This window comes from Hyla sarda, chromosome 5 (genome assembly GCF_029499605.1).
Source record: "Hyla sarda isolate aHylSar1 chromosome 5, aHylSar1.hap1, whole genome shotgun sequence".
Taxonomy (NCBI): Eukaryota; Metazoa; Chordata; class Amphibia; order Anura; family Hylidae; genus Hyla; species Hyla sarda.
Genome location: NC_079193.1, coordinates 47,145,284 through 47,165,422, shown reverse-complemented (window position 1 = coordinate 47,165,422; position 20,139 = coordinate 47,145,284). Strand labels below are relative to the sequence as shown.

General features: G+C 43.2%; 1 protein-coding gene across 1 annotated transcript in view; it reads left to right on the top strand.

Annotated features, from left to right (window-relative positions):
• NRP1 (neuropilin 1) overlaps positions 1-20,139 on the top strand; it is a 191,921-nt gene that overhangs the window by 66,792 nt on the left and 104,990 nt on the right. Inside the window, exons 4-5 of the mRNA XM_056519467.1 lie at positions 5,658-5,839; positions 14,226-14,453. Of these exons, the coding sequence (XP_056375442.1) occupies positions 5,658-5,839; positions 14,226-14,453 (410 nt within the window). The remainder of the gene's footprint in view (positions 1-5,657; positions 5,840-14,225; positions 14,454-20,139) is intronic.

Sequence of the window (20,139 nt, the reverse complement as noted above, 5' to 3'; positions counted from 1 at the left end):
TCTCATGATCCCATTTCCCCTAGAGGGTTGTCAGCAATATAACAGGACACAATGACTGGTGACTTTTCTTTCAGCATTTACACAAAGATATCTGAATAGACATTTCATCAAATTCTTATCAGCTACAAAATGAGTTTATTGTTGTGTATGACATGCGCTCATTCTTTTCCCAAGTGCTGGCGTCCTCCAGTAAACTCTACAGAAAGAGACAAGACAAAAAAAAAATAAAAGGACAATTAAGCCGCCAATAATAACTGGTAGAGATTTTGTAAAGAACACTCTCTTGGATGGATTTCTCGGCAAACCTTTCACTTATTCAGTTATTTTTTACCGTGAGTGAATGACAGTTCCTGGCCCTGGAGGGGTCGCTCGCTGCCAGTGCCGGGTATGTTGTCTTTTTTTCTTTAACTGTAAGGCAAATCATTTCTCCTGGCCCAGATATAAAAGCATTATACAGCCCTTACGCTTCCACTGTAGTGATGAAATATGAAGGAGTGATCCTGCCACAGGCTTGCCAGAACAAAACATCCCTGGTGGATATAACTTTTGTATTAGCGTCGGCATGTTTGTAAGCATGACACACATAATTTAGGGCCTGTTGAATTCTTGTTGAGGAAATTTCTTCGCAGGAAAAATGTGAAAAAAAAGGTTTGTCAACTTCAAAGAATATAAAACAGGAGTTTTAATGGGAGTACATTTTAAATAGGATGGACAGATAAAGAGTATTTCCATGCAAATTTTCCATGGGTCTTCCAGGAAGTGCAAATAGAAGTCCATTTTTGACTAGACATCTATGTTGGGTAACGGAAATGGACCTTTGTAAAACCCAAAGAGGTTTTGACCATGAAACTTGGGTAGATCAGTGGTGTAGTTCATTTAAAGACATGTCCAAAGTCATGGTGCAAATCTTGCCCCAATAAATGTCAGTTCACGCCCCCTCCCGTAGGCTTCTATTGAGGGGCGGAGCGTGATGTCACACGGTGAACATGCTCCGGGGACTGATTACAAACGGGGTGCCGCATGCAAGATCCCGGGGGGGTCCCCAGCGGCGGGACTCACGCGATCTGGCATCTTATCCCCTATCCTTTGGATTGGGGATAAGATGTGTAAGCACCGGAGAACCTCTTTAAATCTGTTGATACCATAGTGAAAAAATGGGTGACAGTCCCATCAAAAACTAACTTGTAGTTGACCTTTTTATTTAGGGTATTCTCTGGACTTTTTGTACTGACCTTTTTATTCCTGTTGTACAGATGTAGCAATGTGTTGTGTTGAGATGTCCTTATTCACCAGAAATGAAGATAAGGCCAGTAGGATCTCAACTTCAGGAGAACTATACACTATCTTTATGTGCCAGGGATCAAGATGATCCTGAGAAATAAGAACAGACGCAATCTCGTGAAGTACGTAAATAGTACGAATGAATTCGAAACGCGTTGCTGTTTGACCAATAGTGGCTTATATAGTCAGGCACAGCATAGGACATTACTTTTGGGAGCATTTTTTATATGCTCAACCTTCTAGTTTCAGGGATCACGATAAGGCTGGCTACATCTTTACATAAGGAAGCCATCTTAAAGTCCTTAAAGGGGTACTCTGGTGAAATTTTTTTTTTTTTTTTTTTTTTAATCAACTGGTGCCAGAAAGTTAAACAGATTTGTAAATTATTTCTATTAAAAAAATCTTAATCCTTCTAGTACTTATTAGCTTCTGAATACTACAGAGGAAATTATTTTCTTTTTGGAACACAGAGCTCTCTGCTGACATCATGACCACAGTGCTCTCTGCTGACATCTCTGTCCATTTTAAGAACTGTCCAGAATAGAAGAAAATCCCCATAGCAAACATATGCTGCTCTGGACAGTTCCTAAAATGGAAAGAGATGTCAGCAGAGAGCACTGTGGTCATGATGTCAGCAGAGAGCTCTGTGTTCCAAAAAGAAAAGAATTTCCTCTGTAGTATTCAGCAGCTAATTAGTACTAGAAGGATTAAGATTTTTTAATAGAAGTAATTTACAAATCTGTTTACCTTTCTGGCACCAGTTGATTTAAAAAAAAAGTTTTCCACCGGAGTACCACCATATAGTTTCCTTTTAAAGGAGTAGTCCAGTGGTGACTCAGTGGTGAGCAACTTATCCCCTATCCCCTGGGGCCCCCTGCGATCTCCTGTACGGAGCCCCGACAGCCCGCGGGAAGGGGGCGTGTCGACCTCCGCACGAGGCGGCGGCCGACACGCCCCCTAAATACAACTCTATGGCAGAGCCGAAGCGCTGCCTTTGGCAATCTCCGGCTCTGCCATTGAGATGTATTGAGGGGGCGTGTCAGCCGTTTCCTGCGGGGGTTGACACCCGCTATCTGGGCCGAGAGCCGGGGCCCCGTACAGAGAGATCGCAGGGGGCGCCAGCGGTCGGACCCCCTGCGATCTCAAACTTATCCCCTATCCTTAGGATAGGGGATAAGTTTTTCACCACTGGACTACCCCTTTAACACTGTAATTCCAAAATAATATCACCATACACCACTAAATAAATCCAAGTTATTTTAGTTCCCAACCTCAAAGGTCCCTTAGAACAGCCATTGGCTGTCTGGACATGATGGGGGGGTCTAGTTTTGCAACAGTTGGAAAGGCACAGGTTGGGAAACACAGACCAGTTCTCCACTCCCTAAAAAAAAACCTGTTCAGACCTGAAGACGTAGCCAACATATCTGCTGTGAGGCTTATTTGGTAAAATAAAATAGGGCTCCCTATTACTAAACACATCTTTAGGTTTTCCATTCTGTCTATCCAGGACAGGCTCCCTATTGACAGCATTATTTTTTATTTTCAAAAATTAGCAACATATGAAATGAGACTGGGAATTAATAAGCTGAGGCCAAACAAATGAAACACACATTATTTATATATCCTTCATGTGCAAATACATTGCCAAAGGGATTGTGGAAAATTGTAACGTGGCCATTTAGCATACAGAGTTACAGGAAGAGACTTTTTTTAAAGCCATGCACCCGCTCCAGTTTTATAGCTAGCATTAGTTTATGGAGGAATAATAGATGCACTGTCTTTGTGCACTGCGTATCAGTCAGGAAAAGAAAATTCGGAATGCTCATTAATCCAGAGTTTCTGAATAGTTTCGACTTCCAACCAATTTTCTACAAATTACCAGGAACATGGAAGGTAGCACAAAGCCCAAGAGCCACTGCGATGGTCTACATGAATCGAGCTGTGTGCAGTTAATTCAATAACCCACGTATGCTAATGCCCACGACCCCATCAGTGTCATTTTTCTTCCTTTTTGATGCTCAGCAATACTGGAATACAAATTAACTTGATGAGGTAATGCTATTTTTTTCATGGAAGACCCATTACCTGTCTACTTTAACCAGTGATATCATCTCGGCCATAATCCCTAAGGGACCTCCACCAAACATTCATCTTGTGCTCTCGAAACCTGGGTACAAGGCTGTTAAGGGAAGCATTACGCATAGTAAAATCATTTATTGTCCAGGGCCATCTTGTGTTTGTTCATCATACAGGCAGCACTAAACCTAATTTAAAGCAACCAAGGCAGAAATTGATGTTTTGCTTGAATTTTACATCCTAAAATAATAGATATATTGGAGAAAGCATTTCCAACACAAATGGGCGATTGTATTCTTGTGCCAGTTAAATAATTGGACAAAGTTGATCATTTCATTTGTTGGTGGAGTTTACGATATAGTTCACAATCTATTTTGATTGATTATTTTGTGTGATATGGGTCTATTTAGAATTTTATTAAACTGCTTATTTTTTTATTATAACAATTGGTGGTTTCTCGATTAGCAAATGTATGTCCCTAAAAACTCTTTCAATCTTTTTTAACACTTATTGCTACTTATGTGTCATGGATGTAGAGGTTACCATGTGCCCCAAGTTTACTAGATTTATGGGGATAGAGTGCTCATTCAGGAAGTCGGGAAGGAATTTTTTCCTTTGTTATGGTGCAAATGGCATCAGCCTCAGTAGGGTTATAGATTGAAGTTGAATAGCATGAACCATGTAACTGCCACCTTACAGATATATAGTACAATAATAGTACCACACACCATGTTGTGGAATGGGTGGGTTCCCAAGCGGGAGTTGGTTCTTCAACCCAGTAGCAGTATACAGAGAAATCCATGGCACTCCCAAGAGATCCATGCTCGGTCACTAGAGTTTTTCTTGTTGGCAGTGTAGAAATATAAGGCTTTAGAGTTCTGCACAGGGGAACTACAACCAAAAGTAATATATATTTAGTAAAAAATACATTCTTCACTTATTCCACAACTTTTATAATATTAGAGATCTCCTATGCCTTGATTGAGAAGCACTCAGGAAGTGGAAGCCCTTAAAGTATACCTGTCAGACCCCCCCCCCCCCCCCCCCCCATATATGTGTCTATGACCTATATTTCTCTCAGAATTACATTTATTTACTGACTCAGAGGGCCGGGAGCAAGCACAGCAGCTCTGGACCTACCTGCAGCCCTGTCAATCACTCATGGTGTCCATGATGTGTCGATGACCACTGGACACTGCAGGACTGGTATGTGTCCCAGGAGGCAGGGAGACCCCTAGTGGCCACTTTTTGACTGGCTATTTAAGTAGACTGAAAATGTTCTGATGAAAGCAAATGCTTTATAGCCTATCAAGTTATTGTATCTGACAGTGCCTATTAAGTAGTGGAGGCCACTGGGTTATTGTCCTTTTTGGCCACTGCTATAATCCAGCCTTGCATGTTCTATATATCAGGTCAATATCTGCAGAGTTTATTTTAGGCCTATAATTGTATGTTTTTACTCGGCTTTCTGGTCCGGCTTTACTTTAGCTTTCTGGTCAGTTAGACAATACAAAGGCAGCATACCTTCATCACAGTAAAATAGACAGTGACACCAATTGCATTTTTCCTCTTTGTTGTCTTTTAAATGAACTTTCTAATGGCTCCTTTCAGATGTCATAATGTTTTCCTACTTGTGATGTTGTGATCCAAGTGGCCCCTAAAGTCATGCTAATAATTCAACATCAGACACAAGCAGGACTGGCACCCTCGTCGCTTTAAAGCCATCTTTGCATTCCAAATCTGTGAGATAAATTTGTTTTTACTTCTCCCCACGAATCATGATGGTACTGTATTTATCTAGATATAAAAGCCTTTTAACTGCTTATCTCCAGCCACACCACATTCTATAAAACTACAAATGTCCCACGCGTTTCAAAGGTCTCTTTGATGAAAACAGATAACGCTCTTCATTGTCATTTCAAAATTTTTATTTTAACAAGATTTTGACACTATCTATAGTTTAATATATGGCTTTAGAAGTGGATTTAAACCAAATGGACATGAAAAGTAAAACATTGTATTATTTTTGTCATTCACCCGCAATCCCTCAGCACGTACACAAACCAGCACAATGCAAAATCAGTAATAGGCACCCCAACCTACCTGAGGAGGCAGAGGGGTCTTTGGGCCTGGGTGTGACCACATCCTCTGCACCCCTGTGTAGCTATACCCATTGGCCAAGATGCAACTATAAAATCATTTTCTCTGTATACACATTGGCATGAGGTCACATTCATAATGTATGAAGCACAGCTTATATGCCATTTAACTAACTAAAACTATTTCCTTCTATTTATCAGATACGACTATGTGGAAGTCTTCAACGGGGAGAATGCAGACAGTCCTCTTTTGGGCAAATATTGTGGAAAAATTGCACCATCAGCTGTGGTGTCCAATGGACCATCCTTGTTTATCAGATTCGTGTCAGACTATGAAACGCATGGAGCTGGATTCTCAATTCGCTATGAAATCTTCAAAGCAGGTCAGTTACTAAAACACTAATACTATCCTGTCTGTTTCCCAGTATTCTTCATTCATGGGTTTTCTTACACTGGAGTAATTGTATTGTTATATTTCTCTGACTGTGTTAGTCTTTGTTCACACAACGCAAATTTTGCCTGGAAAACACGGGCAGACATTTCGCAAATAGCATGTCCTGTCGGCGCTAGGATTGCTCTATAGATGGCATTGCATTTCCGAGCGGATTACACAGAAGGAAAGAACATGTTAATTTTTTCGTCAGAGACCGGAATCAGGATTTCTGGAAATTTCGAAATTGTGCCATGTGCACGGTTCAACAGAATCCCATTAAAATCTATGGAACTCTGTTGCAACGGAATTAAATGCTCAGAGTTTTAGAGTCAGTCCATCTATCTTTATTGCCTTTTTCTCTTCAATACAATCATGTTTTAAGATTCTTTAAAGGGGTACTCCACCCCTAGACATCTTATCCCCAATCCAAAGGATAGGGGATAAGATGTCTGATGGCAGGGGCCCCGCAGTTGGGACCCCACGTATTCTCTGCTCAGCACCAGGCATGCCTATAGAATGTTGGGTGCGGGCAGCAGGGTCGTGACATCAGGACCACGCCCCCTTGTGACGCCACACCACCCTCCTGCCATGCCCCCTCCCATAGACTTGCATCAAGGGGGCATGTCATGACGCCACAAGGGGGCGTGGTCGTGACATCACGACCCCCGCCGCTTGCTCCAAGCATTCGAAACAAAATGTTCCGAAAGCTTTATTGAAAGAGCTTTATTGATCGTTCAGTCATTTTAAGTCATACAATAAATTACTATCACAGAAAGCATGACAGTACAATACACAGAAAAGGTTCCCTAAGCTATACATCGCACAGCATGCTACTCTAACACTCCGCTCAATCCTGTAAGAGAAAAGCACAAGAAATCAAAATAACAAAACAATACAATCTGTGATCAGGGGAGGGGCGTGGGCTATGGGGCGGGGCTTGAGGGAGTGGGCGACTATGTAGGGTAGGGAGGGGGTGGATCACAGGGCCAAACTACTGGGCTATAACTTCAGGAGGACATGGGGGAATGAGAGGGGTCTTCACTACTCTTCTTCATCGACAGCCGGGTTGTCCAAGATGGAATAGTCTTTCAGCAGCCTCCAAATGAATCTTGAGGCAGTCCCAGATGGGCATGTTCTCCCTGTTGATCACAAGGTGGTTCCTGGCAAGCCACACAGCATCCTTTAAAACAGTTCATAAGGCGCCAGGCCTCCTGGATGGCCTCAACATCGTGGGTCACAGAAAACAGACCATAAAGCACCGAATGGTATGAAAGGAAGTTCCTGGGTACAGGGTCCCTGAGTTCATGTTCCAGGGCATCCAACAGACCCTGCTCAAAGGGGCACTGCCAAACATGTGCAAAGATGTTTCCCCCACAAAGGGGCATCGGTGGCAATACCGGGTTCTGCACAGGTCGCAGGCATGCATGAACAACCTAAGAGATAGGCCTCCCTTAATGGCCATCCATGACAAGTCCTTATGTTCATTGGTAAGCCACTTTGAAGCCACATTAGTCCAAACTGTATCTGCCCAGGCCGCGGGGAGCCCTGGAACTAGCTCCAACAAGTCCTTAGTTCGGATGACCTTGTAGATGGTCTTCGGCTTCCACAGATCAGGCTTCAGTCCCTCTAGCTGGTGTTCCCTCACAAACCAGACAACGTCCCCATAGAACCAGGGAGTGTTCCAGTTGTAGGTGATGGAGCTGCCTCAAGAAGGGCAAAAGAAACAAACGAGACATGGACCTGCCTGCTGAGCCAGTCTTTTCCACAAGAGTTTGCTGCACGCTGATGCAATGTTCCACACGCTGGGGGAGCGGAGTACCCCTTTAAGGGCCAAACATAATTTTAAGAGAATATACCTCCAGTAGGTGGTACTGTAAAACAAATTCCTTTTCCTTCTGGAGAAGAGCTGCCTTGCATACTTTTTTTTCCAATTGCATGGGTTATAAGGCTCCAAATGCCAGTTTGGTGTTCTTGTCAAGGGAGATACACTACACTACCTACTACTCCTTGGTACCGGCATAGCTTTCCTTAGGACTCTTGGATGTAATCAGCCACCATTATGACTCTTCATAATTTAGGCACTCTTAGTCTTTTGGGATATCTGGGGTACCATGATGCAGATACCATTTGAAGGGGTACTCCACTGTCCCAGCATTTGGAACATTCTGTTCTGAACACTGGGTGCAGGCTGCAGGGGTCGGTATGTCACCCTTGTGACTTCACACCATGCCCCCTCAATGCAGGTCTATGGGAGGAAGCGTGGCAGCCACCACGCCCCCTCCCATAGACCTGCATTGAGGGGGCGTGACATCACAAGAGGCGTGGCTGTGACATCACGACCCCCGCAGCCTGCACGCAGTGTTCGGAACAAAATGTTTCGAACACTGTGGCAGTGGAGTACCCTTTTAATGTAGTGATCCCAGGGAGCATGTCCCCTATTGCCAGTTACTGCAACACCAATGTATCCATGATATACAGAACTACTGTATACCACTGCTTATTACATCATACATCTGGTAAAAATGTTCCCCATGGTAATATAGATAATGAAGCCAATCCATAAATGTAAAGGCGTGACCCTATCATTTGGTCGCTCCAGGGGTGAGATTACAAGAATAGTTCTTAAAACTTTTCAGTAACTTCTTTCCTCGAGGTTGTGCCCTTGCATTATCACAGAATCTTCAATTTCCTTTCTCCTCGATACGCTCGCACCCCTTGGAAAGCCCAGTGTGTGTCCCACCATGCCCTTCCAGCAGCTAGTCAAGTGCGCTGTTTACACAGCTGTTCAGTTCAGCTTCACATTGGATTCAGCAAATCTCCTTGTCCGTCTCTCCTTCGGCTGAAGGTTCCTATAGAGTTAACAGCGGGGTTTCTTTTACAATGGTTTAATATTACATAATGTGTTAATATAATTCATGTCTCTTATTATCTATTACTATTTATGTTGAATCCTCGGTGATAATGAGATACATGGTGACTGGCAATAAAAATATCCCATGACTTCATAAATCAGAAAAAACAAATCTCCTCACAGTGCTTTCTGACATGTAGTTAATGTGATAGTTTACTATGAAGATCACATGTACAGAATAGGTCAAAAGTCAAGAGACACCAAATAATGATGTTCATGATGGGTATAAATATATATAGGGGAGAGTTGAAAGGCCTCTGTACACATTATCATTGACTAATGTGTATGAGGGCCTTAAAGTGTACCTGTCATATCCCACAAAAAAAGTTATATGTTACTGATCATGTAACACATATAATTTTTATATGTCTAGCACCTATATTTCTCTCACAAATACCTTCTATCTGTTGCTTACTTGGTTTGTTATCCTGTGCTGTGGAGGGGGCGTGTCTCACTCTTTATTACTTTTTTTCCTCCCTGAGTCTGCTGCGTTGTGCTGGATCTTTACATCCAATCACTGCAGGCTGCTCTGTAACCCCCTGCTCTCTATTTTCATGCTGCAGTTTTCATAGGACAGGAGTGAGCGCACCTGGACTTAGTCTCAGCCTGTGCTGCAGCTGGGACAAAGATTATGCTGCAGCCAAACAGGATTATATTCTGGATGGTATGGGGACCCCTATTTATGTTTTCTTATAAGCCATGATTTCTATGACAAGAAGATAAAACATTTTCTGATGAAGTATATTAGAAAGGTAATGTATTTATTTATTTATTAAAATTTATATACAAATACAAACAGACAATTCAGATCTAATTACCGTATTTTTCGCTGTATAAGATTCACTTTTTCTTCCCCAAAACTGGGGGGGGGGGAAAGTCGGTGCGTCTTATACGGCGAATACACACCTATCGCGGCGATCCCTGCGGCCATCAACGGCCGGGACCCGCGGCTAATACGGGACATCACCGATTGCGGTGATGCCCTGTATTAACCCTTCAGACGCGGCGATCAAAGCTGACCGTCGCGTCTGAAGCGAAAGTGACACTAAGCCAGCTGCTCAGTCGGGCTGTTCGGGACCGCCACGGTGAAATTGCGGTGTCCCAAACAGCTTACAGGACACCGGGAGGGACCTTACCTGCCTCCTCGGTGTCTGCTCCATGCCGGGATCCCCTGCATGGCCGGCGCTCTCCTTCGTCGTCATCACGTCGTCGTGCGTAGCGACGTGATGGCGGCGACGGAGAGCGAAGATACCAGGCAGCAGAGACGTTCCGGAGCGACGGGATGACGGCGACGGAGAGCGTGGATCCCGCGGAAGAAGACTTTCCTAGCGTCGGGGACACCTCGCGGACGTGGCGACAGAGATGGAGCGACATCACGGGACGCGGTGCCGAGCGGTGACGGGTCCGGAGCGGCGGGGACATGTGAGTATTACCTCCCATACCAGTGGTCTTCAACCTGGGGACCTCCAGATGTTGCAAAACTACAACTCCCAGCATGCCCGGACAGCCAACGGCTGTCCGGGCATGCTGGGAGTTGTAGTTTTGCAACATCTGGAGGTCCGCAGGTTGAAGATCACTGTTGGGTTCAGAATCTTTTTTTCTAGATTTTGCACCTTTAAAATTGGGTGCGTCTTATATGCCGGTGCGTCCTATAGGGCGAAAAATATGGTATATTCTTACATCATCACTCCATATTCCTGACAAAAACAAATAAACAAAAAAACATATAAAAAGTTTTTGAACCTGACAGTGCCCATTTAAAGGACACTGTGTATGTTTAGTTAAAGGATGGATTTCCTAGGGTTTATTTTTGCACTGTATTGTAAATTTGTCTTCCGATATAAAGTCAATAACATTGGTTGCAGCCGGCTCTGAACCCAATCAATTGTGTTGGCATGATGTGCCATCATCTTACCCCATGTCACAGTATGTAAACAAATAATCATCTTCTATTTTACTAGTATCCCCAAAAATGTTTTTTTTTTTTTTAATTAGCATTTCAGGTGCCAGAGTTTGTATATCTTTATCTAAAGCTACAGCCACAGTGATAATATTCAAAAAATAAAAAAGAGAGAGAGAAACACATTTTCATATGAACAAGTAGATCATTCGGCTCGGACGTGTTTGCATTTAAAACTGCAGCAAAAGGACATATAAAATACAATATCGCTTGATTTAGAACGTCAGGTTGGGACTCATTCTGACACAGTATTGGATAATCAAAAACCTGCTGTGCCTTGATGTGCACTTAGACAAGTAATTTGACTTGATGCGTGGAAGGAAGTGACAGATCGCTGTGTAAAAAGAAATAACAGAGGAATATAAAGCTTCATTAAATCAAGGTAGCTACTCATAGGCACAGCAAGGGTTCTAATGATACCTGTCTCAGGATCATCTAAATCAATTGAATCTTCCCCAGGTCCCCACCATCTCAGTTTTATTTGCTGCTTTTCCGTCTAGGTTGTGCTGATTACATTTGTTATTGCACCGAACCCTGCTGACTGGCCCAAACTATTTTAATCCAGCCTAATAATCACTTCGTGGCTTCCTTCTTCTAGCTCAGCCTACATTTCTTAAAACAGCCATCGTGATTGAGATCTACAAACAGAAGAACATGTCAGACACTGGGCACCTTACTTAGGGTTCAGGAGATGAGGTGGTCATGCTTTAAAGGGGTACTCTGGTGAAAACCTTTTTTTTTCTTTTAAATCAACTGGTGGCAGAAAGTTAAACATATTTGTAAATTACTTCTATTAAAAAAACTTAATCCTTCCTGTACTTATTAGCTGCTGAATACTACTTTTCTTTTTGGAATGCTCTCTGATGACATCATGAGCACAGTTCTCTCTGCTGACGTTATTATAATAGTAATAACACTTTATTTATTGTTGTCCTTAGTGGGATTTGAACCCAAGTCCCCAGCACTGCAAGGCAGCAGTACTAACCACTGAGCCACCGTGCTGCCCTTAGCATACATCTGCTATGCACGGTTGCTAAAATGGACAGAGATGTCAGCAGAGAGCACTGTGCTCATGATGTCATCAGTATTCCAAAAAGAAAGGCATTTCCTCTGTAGCATTCAGCAGCTAATAAGTACTGGAAGAATTAAGATTTTTTTTAATAGAAGTAACTTACAAATATGTTTAACTTTCTGCCACCAGTTGATTTAAAAAAAAAAAAGGTTTTCACCGGAGTACCCCTTTAAATGGGCACTCTCATTAAAACAAATTTTTGCTATTGCACTCCTTATGGTAAATGAAAAATATTTCTAATATACTTTGTTTAAAAAAAAATGAAGTTTTCTATGTTTTATTTGTGCTTAAAAAAGCTCAAGAGCACATTTCCCCCAAACACATACACAGACTTTGGACCAAAGTCCAAACACAGGAAGTGCCGCCTGGAGTGCTGAGGGGGGGGGGGGGTGTCCAGCCAACAGCATATGGCAGTTATGTGTTAGAGGAGCTATGATTGGATGAGGCTGGACAACACCCCCCCCCCCCCTCAGCACTCCAGGCTGCACTTCCTGTGTTCGGACTTTGGTCCAAAGTCTGTGTATGAGTTGGGGGGAAATGTGCTCTTGAGCTTTTTTAAGCACAAATAAAACATAGAAAACTTCATTTTTTTTTAAAACAAAGTATATTAGAAATATTTTTCATTTACCATAAGGAGTGCAATAGCAAAAATGTGTTTTAATGAGAGTGACCCTTTAAGAAATCTATATAAAGCACCATCATTAGGGGCAGATACTGAAGGTCACATCCAATATTGGACTGGGTTTCAGGAAATATTACAGGGAAATTAAAGGATTTCGTATTGTTTGTGTTGTGATAAGAGCTTAGAAAGGCAGTGGTTCCTAAAAAGAGTGGGATTTATAGATTCATCTGGAAATTCTTTGTCTACTACTCACTTCCTTCTAGACCGAGGGGATTAGGTGTAAAATCGCCATTTTGCCATTGATACTAAAATTGCAGTCCCCCCAGTTACTAGTTTAGGGGGTATCTAGTTAGATAGCACCCACTGCAGGGTACAAGTCCTGCAGGAATGCATGGGAATTGAGTTCCTGCACAGCTGGCACACCCCCTCCCATAGGCTTGCATTGAGGGATCGGAGCGTGATGTCACGATACTCTGGCCCCGTGATGGTGATTCATCAGACCCGGAGCAATGTTCGCTCCAGAGGCTGATGATAGCGGGGTGCTGCATGAAAGACTGTGGGGTCCCCAGCGGCGGGACCCCTGCGATCAGGCATCTTATCCCCTATCCTTTGGATAAGGTATAAGATGTCTTAGGGACGGAGTACCCCTTTAAGTCAGTAAAGCATCGCCATAGCTTGCTTATATGACCTATGTACAACAGATGAGATTCCTATAGATCTAGTGATAGATATTTCGCATTAATTCACATTAATAGAAAATACCGAACATAGACATCAAACAGGGAGCAAAACATATTCCACATTACACCCTCCTGCAACTTTTACTGAATTCATGTATTTTTTAATTCCGTCAATGATGTCCAGCTATTTGTTATTTAAATAATCCGGTTATATAGTGTCAGGATGATGAATCAATATACTTAGTAGGAGCTGCGGACTCATCAATAAATGACGTAATCCTGGATGGAGATAAAGCTTTGAGAATTTTTAACACCAATCGTGCGTCTTATAACTAAACAAGAATTGGTTCTGAGTACATAGTGGGGATAAACAGGGTGTTTGGGTGATTTCTGTATTATTTGCCCTATCTGTTTCATGTAGACTTATTTGACTACGACCAACACACCCCATTTAGCATGTGAACAGAGGTGTCGGGAGACTATGGGCCACACTGCCTATGACCACACAGTTTATCAAGCCAACGACCTCTACAAAATACTTTACTGCCCCACCTGTGTCAACATCTCCTACAAACACTTCTTCTTCCTGGTTACAACCAAGAACTACTTTTCGCATTAACTTTATCGTAAGGCAGAGGTCACATCTGGCAATGTTAGGATCCATGTTGCGAGAACATAGATGGGGGAAAAAAAAGCATTCTCTGCAGATTCTAAATCGCGCCCACTTGTGCCGAGATTTCTTTGTAATTGAAAAATAAATGGCTGTCAACCTGTAGCTTTACAGATTTAATATTCAAGGACCTATAATTATATCTCGGGGGATATGTCAAAATTTTTACAACTTGGATTTTTATTGTTCCCACATGACTTAATATTTGTCACAATCCTTCTGCTTAAATTGCTACGTACAAATGGAAATTCAGCTTGTTGACTGGCGCAGTTGTTGAGATGTCTTACTACAGAGCCTTGGTTGCTTCGTAACTACCTGAGACCTATAGAACTATAACATAATAACTCAGATATTCAAGGAGACAATGTTTTTTAAGTTTTTTTTTCTCTCCAATGATACATATCATCTACTCTCTCTACAGGTCCAGAATGCTCCCAGAACTTTACGTCAGCATACGGAGTTATCAAATCCCCCAAATATCCAGAGAAATACCCCAATAATGCCCAATGTACATACATTATTTTTGCACCAAAGATGTCGGAGATCATTATGGAATTTGAAAGCTTCGAATTGGAGCCGGACACTAATGCTCAAGCCGGGAGACCGTGTCGATACGACTACTTGGAAATATGGGACGGCTTTCCTGAAGGTGAGTGATTGAAAACAAGTCTGTGTAATTTAAAGGGAAACAGTCATGACATCATGTGGGGGGCGTGGCCAACCCCCACAGCATGCACACAGGGTTCGGAACTAAATGTTCAGAGCGCTGGGCAGTGGAGTACCCCTTTAAAGCAAAATGAGTTCAGCAGATTTCATACAACTACTATTATTTCGTCACTTATCATACTGAGTTTAGGAGTCCAGAGGGTGGTCCTAACCAGTGATTGACAGCTCTATCTCACACTAATACAAAAAAGGCTGTCAATCACTCAGTAGGATGAGAAGACAGGCTTCGGTGGAATGCCGGCTTTCAAATGGCGCAGGACATAGACAAACCAACAGGTAAGTAAAGTGCTTGACTTTACTTTACTTACCTGTTGGTTCCTCTATGTCCTGCGCCATTTGAAAGCCGGCATTCCACCGAAGCCTGTCTTCTCATCCTCCATTGTTCAGCCTGGCTGCGGACATTACATGCTCTCACCATTGTTGTGTATGTGGGTACACAACTCTTATCAGGTGAGCCTCTTTGCGATTTGCACATTTACCTTACAGGTCTCTCTTTTATTACACCATGGAGCGCTATATTTCTTAGCTTTTGTAATCACTCAGTAGGACCACCCCCTGGACTCCTAAGCCCAGGACAAACACAAGTTTTTGATGAATAAATTCCTAGCTAGGCTATGTTCATACGGGCAGACATTCTGGGGAAACACCTATTGTGTGCACGGTGCAGTAGAATCCCATTAAATACAATTAGACTATGCTGCAACTGAATTTCCACTTGGAAATTCCACTTTGTGAATAAGGCCCAATATGATTGAAAAGAATTTAGGAAAAAAATCTGATCAAAGCAATTTAAAAAAATGGCTGCTTTCTTACAAAAACAGCACCACACCTGTCTATGGATAGCATCTGGTATGACAGCTCAGACTAACTGCATTACTACACAAAACCTGCGTTCTAATGTGGCGCTGATTTTTGGAAAAGCAGACGTGTGTTTTTGTTTTTTTTTTCAATCCAGGAAAACCTTTTTAATATGTCCCAAAAGTTGGGGAAAATTTTTTTGGTTGGAACAGCCATTTGGTGTGGTCACCTTTTTAAAGGTAGACAAAAGATGTAGACCCCCAAAAAATACTCACAAAGGCCTGAATAGAACATGGAAAGACTTCGCAGAGGGGCAATAGAATTTATTTTCTCAATTAGATATTTCGTTTTAGCTGTAAATCCGTGTTTGGCAACCCTTATGGATCACACAAGCTGTGATGTACATCCAACTCTCCTTCAGTGAATTTGCAGGAAATTTGCGGAACACAAAAGCCGTCATTCACAAACCAAGTTTTCACACTTTGACCACACGAGAGAACAATGGAGAATTTTTGTTCCCACCCACGGTAGACACTGTCTGAGAAGGCCTTTTGTGTCCAGTTGTGTAAATATTCCATAGATATGAATCTGAGTTGTGGATCTGTCAAAGATGAATACATGATAGCTGCAAATGTCGAAATTGGTAATTGTTGATATTTCCCACTGTTTACAATAGTGTTTCAGGCCGTCCGGGCATGCTGGGAGTTGTAGTTTTGCAACAGCTGGATGCACACACCAATTGGGAAAGCACATTTATTCCAATGGGAAGAGAGACGTCAGCTGCTTTCAGACCCTCATCTTATGGGAAGAATGAAAAGGGGTACTCTGGTGGAAAACCTTTTTTTATTTTATTTTTTTATTAACTGGTGCCAGAAAGTTAAACAGATTTGTAAATTACTTCTATTAAAAAATCTTAATCCTTCCAGTACTTATTAGCTGCTGAATACTACAGAGGAAATTCTTTTCTTTTTGGAACACAGAGCTCTCTGCTGACATCACGAGCGCAGTGCTCTCTGCTGACATCTCTGTCCATTTTAGGAACTGTCCAGAGCAGCGTATGTTTGCTATGGGGATTTTCTCCTACTCTGGACAGTTCTTAAAATGGACAGAGATGTCAGCAGAGAGCACTGTGCTCGTGATTCAGCAGAGAGCTCTGTGTTCCAAAAAGAAAAGAATTTTCTCTGTAGTATTCAGCAGCTAATAAGTACTGAAAGGATTAAGATTTTTTAATAGAAGTAATTTACAAATCTGTTTAACTTTCTGCCACCAGTTGATTTAAAGAAAAAAATAAGTTTTCCCCTGGAGTACCCCTTTAAAATCCATTATGCCCAATTTCCTCTGGCATCTGTGACAGAGTTAAAGGGGTACGCCCGTGGAAAACATTATTATTAACTGGTGTCAGAAAGTTAAACAGATTTGTAAATGACTTCTATTTAAAAATATTAATACTTCCAGTACTTATCAGCTGCTGTATACTACAAAGGAAGTTCTTTTGACACCTCTGTCCATGTCAGGAACTGTCCAGTGCAGGAGTAAATCACCATGGCAAACCTCTCCTGCTCTGGACAGTTCCTGACATGAACAGAGGTGTCAGCAGAGAGCACTGTGGTCAGACAGAAAAGAAATTCAAAAAGAAAAGAACTTCATTTCCGCCTTCTAACAAGTATCCAGTGTGTATTGAGCTTGTGCAATGAATCTGTATGGAGCGCAACTAAGGACTAGTCAGTGAACCACAATTGCTATACCATACACATCCAGATTTAGGATCATGTTTCCCTCCCAGAATTGACCCCCATTTTCATGCAAAATATGATTTCCAAAACACACCAGAAACTCATTTCTTGCTGCAGTCTGTGGCAGCTAATGACATTTCTCACCTCTGCAGAGCAATATATTACAGTCAAGAACATTTCCTTCCCCGAACAAAGCCCGAGTTCTTACATGTTAATTAGTTCTCAGAATAATAGAAATCCAATGTGTTAGGTAGCGGAGGCTTACATGGCAACTGGGGTGTGAGAAACTGTATCAACTCCAAATTATACTAATGAAATCCATAGAAGAAAAATGACTGCAAAACCACTAAAATGTACTTCCTTCCCATGTTTGCCAGCTTTATTTGAGTAGCACACAGGCCCATTATTTTCTCCCCCAATATACACCCTGCGTTGTATTATACTACGAAACCATGTTAAAGTTCTTTAGATCATTTTCTATCATAAGGCTCCATTTAAGTCATGTTTTGGGGGTATGTCTTTGATATACGTCAGGATACCAGCTAAAAGGTATTCAGGTATATGCCTTGGAGCACCCAGTGACTGAACATTGACTTGTGACTATATTCAGTCTGATGATCTGCTGCACTCATACTGTGGATCTGCTGCACTCATACTGATGATCTGCTGCACTCATACTGATGATCTGCTGCACTCATACTGATGATCTGCTGCACACCTACTGAGGATCTGCTGCACTCATACTGATGATCTGCTGCACACCTACTGATGATCTGCTGCACTCATACTGATGATCTGCTGCACACCTACTGTGGATCTGCTGCACACCTACTGAGGATCTGCTGCACTCATACTGATGATCTGCTGCACACCTACTGATGATCTGCTGCTCACCTACTGAGGATCTGCTGCACACCTACTGATGATCTGCTGCACACCTACTGATGATCTGCTGCACACCTACTGTGGATCTGCTGCACACCTACTGAGGATCTGCTGTACTCATACTGATGATCTGCTGCACACCTACTGATGATCTGCTGCACACCTACTGATGATCTGCTGCACACCTACTGATGATCTGCTGCACACCTACCGTGGATCTGCTGCACACCTACTGCAAATCTGCTGCACACCTACTGCAAATCTGCTGCACACCTACAGTGGATCTGCTGCACACCTACTGCAGATCTGCTGCACACCTACTGATGATCTGCTGCACACCTACTGATGATCTTCTGCACACCTACTGATCATCTGCTGCACACCTACTGAGCATCTGCTGCACACCTACTGAGGATCTTCTGCACACCTACTGATGATCTGCTGCACTCATACTGATGATCTGCTGCACACCTACTGATGATCTGTTGCACACTTACTGAGGATCTGCTGCACACCTACTGATGATCTGCTGCACACCTACTGATGATCTGCTGCACACCTACTATGGATCTGCTGCACACCTACTGATGATCTGCTGCACACCTACTGTGGATCTGCTGCACACCTACTGATGATCTGCTGCACACCTACTGATGATCTGCTGCACACTTACTGAGGATCTGCTGCACACCTACTGTGGATCTGCTGCATACCTACTGAGGATCTGCTGCACACTTACTGAGGATCTGCTGCACACCTACTGTGGATCTGCTGCATACCTACTGTGGATCTGCTGCATACCTACTGTGGATCTGCTGCACACCTACTGATGATCTGCTGCACACCTACTGATGATCTGCTGCATACCTACTGATGATCTGCTGCACACCTACTGATGATCTGCTGCACACCTACTGTGGATCTGCTGCACACCTACTGTGGATCTGCTGCACACCTACTGATGATCTGCTGCACACCTACTGATGATCTGCTGCATACCTACTGATGATCTGCTGCACACCTACTGCAGATCTGCTGCACACCTACTGATGATCTGCTGCACACCTACTGATGATCTGCTGCACACCTACCGTGGATCTGCTGCACACCTACTGCAAATCTGCTGCACACCTACTGCAAATCTGCTGCACACCTACAGTGGATCTGCTGCACACCTACTGCAGATCTGCTGCACACCTACTGATGATCTGCTGCACACCTACTGATGATCTTCTGCACACCTACTGATCATCTGCTGCACACCTACTGAGCAGCTGCTGCACACCTACTGAGGATCTTCTGCACACCTACTGATGATCTGCTGCACTCATACTGATGATCTGCTGCACACCTACTGATGATCTGTTGCACACTTACTGAGGATCTGCTGCACACCTACTGATGATCTGCTGCACACCTACTGATGATCTGCTGCACACCTACTATGGATCTGCTGCACACCTACTGATGATCTGCTGCACACCTACTGTGGATCTGCTGCACACCTACTGATGATCTGCTGCACACCTACTATGGATCTGCTGCACACCTACTGATGATCTGCTGCACACTTACTGAGGATCTGCTGCACACCTACTGTGGATCTGCTGCATACCTACTGAGGATCTGCTGCACACTTACTGAGGATCTGCTGCACACCTACTGTGGATCTGCTGCATACCTACTGTGGATCTGCTGCATACCTACTGTGGATCTGCTGCACACCTACTGATGATCTGCTGCACACCTACTGATGATCTGCTGCATACCTACTGATGATCTGCTGCACACCTACTGATGATCTGCTGCACACCTACTGTGGATCTGCTGCACACCTACTGTGGATCTGCTGCACACCTACTGATGATCTGCTGCACACCTACTGATGATCTGCTGCATACCTACTGATGATCTGCTGCACACCTACTGCAGATCTGCTGCACACCTACTGATGATCTGCTGCACACCTACTGATGATCTGCTGCATACCTACTGTGGATCTGCTGCATACCTACTGTGGATCTGCTGCACACCTACTGATGATCTGCTGCACACCTACTGATGATCTGCTGCATACCTACTGATGATCTGCTGCACACCTACTGATGATCTGCTGCACACCTACTGTGGATCTGCTGCACACCTACTGTGGATCTGCTGCACACCTACTGATGATCTGCTGCACACCTACTG